The sequence below is a fragment of the Brassica napus genome, chromosome C4 (assembly GCF_020379485.1).
Source record: "Brassica napus cultivar Da-Ae chromosome C4, Da-Ae, whole genome shotgun sequence".
NCBI lineage: Eukaryota > Viridiplantae > Streptophyta > Magnoliopsida > Brassicales > Brassicaceae > Brassica > Brassica napus.
Genome location: NC_063447.1, coordinates 46188861 through 46199829, shown reverse-complemented (window position 1 = coordinate 46199829; position 10969 = coordinate 46188861). Strand labels below are relative to the sequence as shown.

Sequence of the window (10969 nt, the reverse complement as noted above, 5' to 3'; positions counted from 1 at the left end):
ATGGTAAACACGAAAATACATCTATATTCTATTCTAAAAAAATAAAGCCACTAGAGAATCTACTTTAAGAAATTCATAGTAATACCATTTCATTAATTACTTAATATGAATATTTGATTATTTACATTAACCAATCAAAACAATATTAAGATATTTCTAAAATATCTTAATAATTTATAACTTTATTACTAATAAAACAATTTTAACTATAAATTTAAATTTTATTTTATTTATAAAAAAATCTATTGAGACAAAATCTTACTATAACTTTTAAAATTGCTTATAAATTATTGCATTAGTTTTTCAAAATTAGTAATATAATACTATTATAAATAAATATTAACGATAATTTTACTTTCAAATAATAATAAAATTATATGCTATTTTATAAATTTTATAATTACATTATATATTATATTAAAATAGAAGTAATATATGAATTAAATATAACAAAACTATATTAAAATAGTAGATTAACTTAGTTTATCTTAAAATATGCTTTCTTTTAAAAAAGTAAATAAATATCCAACAAGTTATCGTTGAATGCAGTATTTTTAATGAAAAAAAATTTGTTACATATGTTGAACTTTTATATTGACAACTATATATTATCTTTTTTATTTACTTTGAAATTCAAAACAATATATTGTCTAAAATGATTATATATAAAATATATAGCATCTAACTAAATTTTAGTATATATGTTATTTACAAAATATGCTATTAGAAAACTTTGAAATATTAATAATTCTTTAGAGATAATAATGACAAATCAATTTTAACTGTAAATTTCATGTTTATTTTCATCTATAACAAAATCTGTTATATTAAAATAAAAAAATATTATCAAAATATTCAAATATTTTTCTGTAAGATAATGCATTAATTTAGTAATAAAAATAATTCAAAAGTCATTTAATCTTCCAAATTCTAAAATAATTGTGTAATTTTCCATATTTCTCTTTACCAAATATATAATTTTAAAATTTATTATTCCTAACTCAAAATTTATTATTTCAAATTTTACAAAAGATAAAAGAATAGATGCTAAAGAATAATTTTTTGAAATACAAAACGGGAAAAACCAATTATGCTGTAAAAAATAAATAGTATAATATTTTGAAATCTTCATTTAGAAACAAAAAAAATCAGAAACCCTACTACCATAACATACACAAATATTCTATATCGATAAAATTTACTAAAATAATATGATAAATGATATTATGTATAAATTTACAAGAGTAATAGGGCTAGCTTACTTGGACAGTACAATATATTTACTTATAAAATTTTGCAGTATACTAAAATGATAAATGGTAAAGTATATTTTTAAAACATAAAATGGAAGTATAAGCTATCCTAAATAAATATAACTTAAAATATTGTACATTTTATAAATTTTTTAAATAATGATCCAACTTAAAATATCACACATGAAATGAAATTGCGACTTATATTTTAATAGAATAGATATTATAGTTTTTTTTGGTAACACCTATAATATTAAAGTTATATCACGTTTTTTCTCCTTGCGCTACTTCAGTAATCAAAGAAAGAGAGAACATCATGTCATGACATTTATTAAATTTTACAAAATTTATTTATCTTTCATTTTTATTATTCGAACCAAATATACTAAAATAATATCTAATATTCTATGTATATATTTTTAAGTAATAGTATATTTTAAAACCCAAAAAACTACTATCTATATTTTCATTAAAAAAAATTAATACAAAATAAATAATATAAACAAAAATAAAAAAATTAAAGAACACATTAAGAAAACTCACTAAATATAATTTATTCACCCAAAGGTCTAACAAAAATAAAAGATGTAAATCTTTAGAAATAAAAAGTATGGATGGATGGTTTAGTGATGGGGGGGGGGGGGGGGGGGGGGATTTAGTTTTGGGAAGTAATACGAGAGGGGTATATTGAAGTCAACACTTCTATTTTACTCATCCGTAAAAAGTACTAGATTCTGACCGTCCATTGAGCGGATATATTTTTTATTTTAATTTTTTTTTGAGAAATTTAATTTTTATATTTGCGTTATTTTTTGTAACCAGATTTGTGTATAATATTAATTTAATTTAACATGCAAAGTCTGTTGTTTGTTTCTGACAAAAAAATAATTTAATATAACTTTTGGTAACTATATTAAATATGTGAAGTTGCATAACTATACACTTGTGCCATATGCATTTAAGAAATTATTTTTAAACTATATTTCTAAAATTTGCAACATATTATATTTTCTTAATAGTTACCTAACATAATTAGTCAAGAATATTCGTACCAAAAAAAACGATTCAAAATCGATCCAAAAATCAAAGTATCATACTCCATTAGACCTGGCCTATATACTCGAACGGTTTTTAAAGTGTTATATCCGAAAACCAATATCAAATCCAACCCGCACCGAAAACCAAACAAATCTTTTGAAAAATGTTTGAAAAAAATAATTTTAAATATATTCTGTTATATATATATATATATATATATATATATATGGGTTGAAATGCTTTTATATTGATGTAAACATATTTAAATCATACATATGAACGGATTTGAATAGATTAATATAATATAAATATCATCTTCAAATATTTTAATATAAATTATATATACCATTATTATTAGGCTCGTGTAAAAACTGTCAAAAAGCAAAAAACAGTTTTAATATAATTAATGTTGATTTTAGAAGTAACATGTGGTTATTAAATCGCCCATTACTCAAAGAAATAGGGAGTTACCGGTTACGTCTTTTTTTTACAGCTAATAGTGAGTTACGGTTTTTTAACTTTAAAACCAGAATATTGTTGCATAAAATAATGAGTTATATTTCATTTTTGAAAGAATAAAACATGAGAATAGTTAGTTGGACTAAACATATATCAACTGGTCATGTTCATAATTTAATAGAATAGATATTGTTGCATAAAATAAGGAGTTATATTTCATTTTTGAAAGAATAAAACATGAGAATAGTTAGTTGGACTAAACATATATCAACTGGTCATGTTCATAATTTAATAGAATAGATATCACCAATAGGAACTTTTATTTATCACTTCAGTTTCTTAGCTATTTCTTTACTTTATAACTGTCAACTATTAATCACAACAAAAATATCTGTAAGCAATGATCTAACATATGAGAATTTACAAATTACAGATCAAGATCTTCCTTTAAGTACCAAAAATTATTTATGCTCAACTGTACCCCTTTCATATGATATAACATTTGTTCTACCAAGTACATAACATTTTGAAATCATAGTTCCACCAAGTACATATCATTAAAAGGGACCATAACTTGGAGATCAAGAAATGATTCAGATGATTCTAAGTGATGTGTATTATTATTATTATTATTATTATTATTATTATTATTATTATTATTATTATTTCGAAAGAATGTTAAATTAGTTCAAACAAAAAAGCCGTTTTACACTTTGTGTAACAGTGGTATATAAATTTTTATAGAATCAGGCTTAAGCTTCAGGAGCTATCTAGTTCCAAACCAAAGGGATAAACCACCCGTGTGCGCCTTATCACGAATGGAAGAGAGCCTGTTGTGAACGTTCTTGTCCACCATTTTGATTACATGTCCTGGTGTCATTGGTCCTTCTCCATGCTTACGTTGATTGCGTTCCCTCCATATAGCATACAAAGATGCTTGGAACACATATCTCACAATAAAAAGCTCTGTTTTGATCAAGCAGCGCATTGGTATAACTTGGTCCCATTGGCAGGTATAGCGCATAGCTAACAGGTTCTGGGTTAAACCTTTCCAAACCTCCTCTGAAAATTTGCATACGAAGAAAAGATGATCTCTTGACTCCATCAGATCATTGCAGAACACACAAAAGCTGGTGTGTTGAGTGTTCCATTGTTGAATCATGTCTCCTGTTGCAAGTCTGTTGAGCATTGCAAGCCAAGCTATGAAAGAGTATTTAGGTGTATTAAAAGCGAACCAGATCCCATTGCTCCAATTCATCTTTGCTCGAGGCACTCTTGTCAGTTTCCAAGTTTCCTTAGAGCTGAAAGTTGATTTGTATTTATCTCCTCTCCTCCACAACTTAATATCATCACGTTCCACCAGTCCTCTCTCCTTCATGGGCTCTATGTGATCCTCAAGCTCATTAAATATCTCCACCCTGTGCCTCCTTGGTCGATGCGTTCTGATGACTACATCAACTGTTGCTTCCAGTCGTATACCCATTATTTTTACAAAGAACAAAAATCAATTGTATTTAACAAATAACGAAGATTCAAAAACACTATACCGACAACATTGATTAATCGTTCTGTACAATCACACCCTCCAAAAATATAATATCAAAATCATTTGCAGGATGCCCATTATTCCCATTTAATTCCACCACCAAACTTTGCCCACAATATAACCCAATTTGACTTTATAACAACAGCAAAAACAAAATACAGGGGAGATGAATAATGCAATACAATCACACTAACACAACAGACACAAAAGTAGTCGACCAAAAATATCCTCTCAGCCAGGAGTTTTCCGGAAGTCCAGCTTCTTCCTGAATGAACAAAACACAAAACCTAAGAACCACATAATGCATTGTTTGCATTCATGCGAGGTAAGAAAGAAAAACAACGTACCATACTGTCTATGATGGGCGCTAGCTCTTAGGCTCGCTGCGACCGTCTTTGCCCTCGACCCACAACAGTCTTAGACAAAACCTCTTCAAGATATTCACAGCGACCTCTGTGGTGATCGATCCACACACATAACTGCCTTATTGCTTCTCTTTTCTCTTCTCCAAGTCCAACCAAAGTCTCCTTCATCCTCTCCTTCTCCTTTTCATCTTCTATTAATTTTTCTCCAAGCTTCTTTATTTCCTCTTCTTTCCTTTCCTTCTCCTTTTCATCTTCTCTTACTTTTTCTCCAAGCTTCTTTATTTCATCTTCTTTCCTCTCCTTCACCTTTTCATCTTCTCTTACCTTTTCTCCAAGTTTCTTTATCTCCTCGTCTTTCCTCTCTTTCTCCTTTTCATCTTCTCTTACTTTCTCTTCAAGCTTCTTTATTTCCTCTTCTTTCCTCTCCATCTCTTTCTTCATCTTCTCCTTCTCGTGATTCCTCTCTATCACCCAATTCGTAGCAGTCCACAGCAATTTAGATACCTCCATTACCGTTTTCTCGTACTTCCCCTGCTTCTCCGTGAATTTTCCCGACATTGATTGAAAGACATCTAGTGTTGTGTTCACTTTCTCTGCTATCTCTTTCATCATACCTCGATAAGTCTCATGAGTCACCGTGAGGCTTTTCTCAAGCACTGCTTGTTCCTCTAAGTGCTTAACTTCTTCTCTCCTGAAAGCTTCCTCTTTCTCTGCTAGCACCTGTTCGGTGACCCTCAGTTTCTGGTTCGATAAACGTAGCTTAACCTCGAGGTTACTGATCTTCTCCATGAGAGTTTCTATCTCTTCTCCTTTCATTTCCAGCTCGTTACGTAAACTCTCCATTGTCTCTTCATGACCTGCGATTGCAGAATCTCTAGATGTTATTTCGTTTCCTGTCTCCTCCAATAATCTTTGGGCTTCTTTGTGATCCTCCGTTAGCTTATTAAGTGCTTCCTCACGTTCTTTTAACAGTTCTTTGATCTGTCTGTGTTCATCTCCCAAGGTATTGTAAGCAGCTTCTTGCTCTACCAATGCTTTTTTGACATCGGTGATCTGATTAGACAAATCTGATTTCTCTTGCTTCTCTCTATCAAGCTCTGATTCGGTTTCACTCTTCTTCACCTGCAGAGATTCAAGTTCATGCTGCAGACTGTTGATCTGTTCTGTTAACGCCACTGTATCAGCAGAGGCTTTGTTTATCTTATCCTGCATTTGAAGGATCTCTTGTGTTTTAGTTCTTAGCTCCTCGTCAAGCTCACTTCTCTGTTTCTGTAGAGTCTCTATCTCAACTTCAAGACCCTTGATTTTCTCAGATAAACCATTTCTTTCTTCTAGAATATTATCATGATCTTTGACCTTGCTTGTGATCTCCTCTCTTAGATTTGTAATCTGACTCATATATTCAGAGATCTCCTCGGACTTCCTCTCAAGTTGGATCTCTAGTTCTGCTTTCTGGCTTTCAAGTGAGACCACTTTCTGGCCCAGATCATCGATCTCATCCTCCAAACCCTTAATCTGCATTGAGGCTTCATCGCCTTCGCTCTCCATTAGCTTCTCTGACTCTTCTTTTTGAGCAGACAGTGACTCTAGTCTAGCTCTTAGGCCGTCGATCTCAGCTGTCAAACTCTCAGTTGTGGAGGATGATTGCTTCTCCTTATCCTCAAGTTTTTGTGTTAAAGCAGAGAGTTCAGTTCCTCTCTCGGTCATTGTCTTCTCAAGTTCAGAGATTCTAGCAACCATTTCTCTATTTTGCGCTTCTAGTTGCTCAACTTCAGTGGTCTGTCCAGCAATTTCTGTCTCAAGATCTAGGGTACGGGCACGAACTGACTGTAGCTCCAACTCAAGGGTCGCTACTGTTGCTCCTAGTTCTTTTATCTGCAACTGTGATTTGCTTTCCTTCTCGGTCAGATGCAAAAGTTCTGCTTCTTTCTCAGCAAGCTGTTCTTTCAGTTTGCTAGACTCAACTGTGAGTTCCTGTAACGTTATCTGTACCCTTTCGAGCTCCCCTGAAGTATCTGAGATTTTAGTGGACATGGATTTGTTTTCTTCCTCTGCAATCTTCAGACTTTCATTCAGATCAGAAACCCTTTGTTCAGATGACTTCAGTTGCGCTTCTAAATCTCTTAGTTGAGTGGATGAATCTCTCTGATGATTCTCATGGATATCCCTCAAAATGAGAAGTTCCTTGTCTTTCTCACTGTGGCTCTCTTTTAACTGTCCAGACTCAGACATGAGTTCTTGTATGGTGTTCTCCACCTGCTTGATCTCATACGACATATCTGAAATTTGCTGAGATAACAGCTTCTTCTCCTCCTCAGCATTGTTCAGGCTCTGGTTCAAATCTTTATTTCGTTGCTCTGTTGATTCCACCAGAGTTTCTAATTCTTTCACTCGAGTTGATGAATCTCTCTTATGTGCCTCGTGTACCTCCAACAAAGTAGAAAGCTCACTCTCTTTTTGTATGTGTACATCTTTCGATTCTGCCAATTCAGCCATTAGTTCTTGTACCTTGATCTGTGCCTCCTCTAGCTTGTCTGTAGTTTCTAAGATCTTCGAGGACATGGACTTGCTTTCTTCCTCTGCAACATTCAGACTCGCACTCAACTCTGAGACCCGCTGTTCCGATGATTTCAGCTGAGCTTCTAACTCACTCGTGCGAGTGGATGATTCTCTCTGATGAGTCTCGTGGATGTCCCTCAAACCAGAAAATTCTCTTTCTTTCACACTGTGGCTCTCTTTCAACTGTTCAGACTCAGAAGTGAGTTCTTGTATGGTGTTCTGCGCCTCTTGAATCTGTTTGGAGATTTCTGATATTTTCTGAGATAACAGCTTTTTCTCTTCCTCTGCACTGTCCAAACTCTGTTTCATATCTGCAACCTGTTGCTCTGCTGAATCCACCACTGCTACTAATTCTTTCACTCGACTTGTTGAATCTCTCTGATGTGCCTCATGTACCTCCAACAAACTAGAAAGCTCATTCTCTTTCTCTTCATGTCGGTTTTTCAACTCTCCCAACTCAGCCATGAGTTCATGTATCGTCTTCTGCGCCTGTTCTAGCTTGTCTAGAGTTTTCACATTTTTCGAGGAGATGGCTTTGTTTTCTTCCTCTGCAGACTGCAGACTCGTATTCAAATCTGAGACCCGCTTCTCTGAGGATTCCAGCTGAGCTTCTAATTCACTCGTGCGAGTGGATGATTCTCTCTGATGAGTCTCATGGATGTCCCTCAAACCGAACATTTCTCTGTCTTTCACACTGTGGCTCTCTTTCAACGGTTCAGACTCAGACATGAGTTCTTTTATGGTGTTCTGCGCCTCTTGAATCTCGTGAGAGATTTCCGAGACTCTCTGGGAGAGCAGTTTCTTCTCTTCCTCTGCATTATTCAGGTTTTGGTTCAAATCTCCAATCATTTTCTCTGATGATTCTACTCGTGCTTCTAACTCTTTCACTTGGCTCGATGATTCTTTCTCATGGGTCTCGTGTAACTCCACCAAACTAGAATGCTCACTGTCTTTTGCCTTGTATTTTTCTTTCATCTCTCCCAGTTCGGAAGTTAGTTCTTGTATGGTGTTCTGTGCCTGTTGGATCTCACCTGAAATCTCTGAAACTTTCAAGGATAGAGATCTGTTCTCTTCCCCTGCACTATCCATTCCCCGGGTCAGATCCGAAACTCGCTTTTCTGATGCTTCTAGCTGCTGCTTGAAATTAGCAACTTCATCTTTGAGCTGATCACTCGTTGTTTTCCAGTCTTCTGCAACTTTTTCAGCTTCTTGGAATCTTTTGATACCATTGTCTATCTCAGTTTGCAGTTGATCTCTTTCCTTTTTCACATCTTCTAACGTCTGGCTCAGATCAGTTTCTGTTTTTCCCGCAGCTTCCAGTTTCTGATGTAGTTCTCTGTTATCACTCATAGCTGTTGTCTTTTCGCCCTCTAACTTCTCAGTTTCGAGTTTCAAATTTCTGATGATCTCTTCTGATTCTTTTAACTTCACCAAAGCTGCTTCGAGCTCAGAATCTACTGCTGCTTTTTCTTCAACGCTCGTTGCCAACTTTTTCTTCAGATCAGCAATTTCAAGATTAGCAGCTTCGGTTTGTCCATCTGTTACAGACTCTACATCTTTCCCTACTTTTCCGTTTCTCTTGGTCTTCTTCTTCGAAGAATCGTCAGAATCCGAGTCTGAGCTCGATGATGAAGAGCTTTCTCCTTTCCCGTGGACCTTTTTCTTAATCTCTCCTGTTAGATCATCGTACTTGCGATATAGAGTCTGGTAAGCGTTGTAGAATTCATTCACTAACTCTGAAACCACTTGTCTTTTAGACTTATCTTCGTCCATGTCTCCACTCTCAACCATTCCCAAGATTTTCTTCACCTTTTTATCCATTTCTGCATCAGATGATGAGAATACTTTTTTATTAAAACAAGAGCTACGGTTTTCTTTGGACATGTGAAACAAAAAACTTAGTGTAGTAGGAAAATTACCAGATTTAGTTCCTTTGAGCATTTCGCCTTTCTCATGATCAAAATGAGGCTCAAAGAAAGACTTCAATGTCTCTCTAAACCGATGCTTTCTCATATCTTCTTTTCTTCTGGATTTACTTCTTCAACCAAATATCATATATTGAGGCAACTCAACAATAAGAGGTTTTGAGAACCCAATATTCTTTCATCTGTGAAACTCCATCAAACACGACCTGTCTTTGGACAAAACACAAGAGAAACATATCAGAAGAAACGTTATGACTAGCAACACTAAAACTTACGTTCAAAATAAATGGCATTATTGATTATTTAATTAGAAAAAGAGGTACCATCCATTTCACATTCATGCTCGTTAATATATAATACTACTAAGTTAACTAACACATTACTAAACTAATAATAAATAATAAATTTGGCTTTCAGATCATAGGTTCGCATCTTGGTTTTCAGCAGAGAGATAATATAATAATAATAATAGAACACAGACAAGGTATACAGACAATAATGCAATTAGTGGGACCCTCAAAGAACATCGGTAGATCTCATAGATCCAAGCAAAGCCTTGCATCATTGTGTATTTCCTACCAAGTGATAAGGTGTTTATATAATCTACAGAAGATACAAAAAAATATGTAAATGCAAACGAATAAGAATTAAACAAGTTTGATTTAACGCTAATCCGTTATTAGTGTCAGGTATAAGTTGGTAACGCATGGTATTTGGTGAAACAAGAAATGTCATGTGGAGCCAGCTACGCAAGTTTGGAAAAGCACATACCTCTAGAAACGATAAAAAAAAGATAGCTATCATACTCAGAAAATGTGAGTTGTTACTTTTTGTTCTTATGTTACTACTCTTAACAAATGACATAAATAATAATAAAGTTTCAACTAAACCGATCTCGATCTGATCTAAATTTAGCATAATACAGAAAAAAATAGTACTGGTAAAAAGGGTAAATACAGGGAGAAGTTTGTAGATACTCTTACCCTTTTATCCCAAAACTTCTTTTGAGCTCTATCAGAATCAGCGATTCAACGGGGTTTTGGCCTGTATGGATAAGAGAAAAAGATTATGAGGAAAAGAGGATTCATAGCAGTTGATGGGAAGCTTAATGACAAATAGCTACTAACATCTAACACTATTTAATGATCTAACAACGGCCTTGATTTTACCTCTTATAAACTCTCTATCACTACTTTATTGAATAATCGGATGAACGAATAATGGATGAAAACTGCAAATAATCAGATGTGAGATGATCAAAACCTCAACGTGATCAACAGTTCGAAAAATAAAAAATCAAGGGAACAAGGAACTTGTGAATCTCACAGTAAAAAGCATCATCATCGACAAAGAAACAATATGTTCATGATCAGTTCATCTAACACTACGCAATCAAAAGCATAAACTAAATCCAGTGGAAGAATCAAACAAAGAAAGTAGTTGTCAAATAAAAAAAATCGCGGAGAAATCGAAGCAACCAAATCATTTCTAACCTGCAATCGAAGCTCCGGAGATGAGAAGAAAATCTCTCTCTCTCTAGGGGTCTCTCTCTGTGTGTTTCAACGATGACTAAATTACGAAATTGAAAATGGAAGCGAGGGAGAGAGGTTGAAGAAAAAAAAAAGGAAAAGTGATTTGGTTTTGGACTTATGTGTGGGGGAGAGAAGAGACCAATTATGAGCAGAGAAATTTTTTGTTTTCTTCAATTTTGAGAAGACGAATAAGAGAGAGAGAATCTTATTTTTCTTTTTCTTTTCTTTTTTTTGTTTGGGTGGAAAATCGGACTTCCACAAAGGCTCTTTTCATTATTGGATTATTACGCTT

At 33.8% G+C, this 10969-nt stretch overlaps 2 protein-coding genes across 8 annotated transcripts; both read right to left on the bottom strand.

Moving 5' to 3' along the window:
• Window positions 1-3516: 3516 nt before the first annotated feature.
• LOC125586119 lies at window positions 3517-4233 on the bottom strand. The gene has a single exon (XM_048755933.1). It carries the CDS (start codon window positions 4231-4233, stop codon window positions 3517-3519), a length of 717 nt encoding a protein of 238 aa, XP_048611890.1.
• A 46-nt stretch (window positions 4234-4279) lies between these two features.
• On the bottom strand, window positions 4280-10909 carry LOC106440928 (COP1-interactive protein 1). 7 transcript variants are annotated; one of them, XM_048756214.1, is made up of 6 exons: window positions 10639-10841; window positions 10315-10376; window positions 10129-10189; window positions 9140-9355; window positions 4644-9043; window positions 4280-4561 (listed from the first exon to the last, which is right to left on the bottom strand). In XM_048756214.1, the coding sequence occupies exons 4-5, from the start codon at window positions 9231-9233 to the stop codon at window positions 4671-4673; spliced, it is 4467 nt and encodes a 1488-aa protein (XP_048612171.1). In that variant the 5' UTR covers window positions 9234-9355; window positions 10129-10189; window positions 10315-10376; window positions 10639-10841; the 3' UTR covers window positions 4280-4561; window positions 4644-4670. The 7 variants fall into 7 exon arrangements, with proteins under 7 accessions (XP_048612171.1, XP_048612172.1, XP_048612170.1 ...); XM_048756215.1 differs by having other exon boundaries at window positions 9140-9351; XM_048756213.1 differs by lacking the exon at window positions 10315-10376 and having other exon boundaries at window positions 9140-9351; window positions 10639-10906.
• Window positions 10910-10969: the final 60 nt, after the last annotated feature.

Excerpts from the sequence above, each read along its gene's own strand:
- LOC125586119 (XM_048755933.1), bottom strand. The coding sequence starts at position 4,233 with ATGGGTATACGACTGGAAGCAACAGTTGATGTAGTCATCAGAACGCAT.
- LOC106440928 (XM_013882707.3), bottom strand. The coding sequence starts at position 9,233 with ATGAGAAAGCATCGGTTTAGAGAGACATTGAAGTCTTTCTTTGAGCCT. Across the intron at positions 9,044-9,139 it reads GCTCAAAGGAACTAAATCTG|AAATGGATAAAAAGGTGAAG; the intron begins GTAATTTTCCTA and ends CATCTGATGCAG.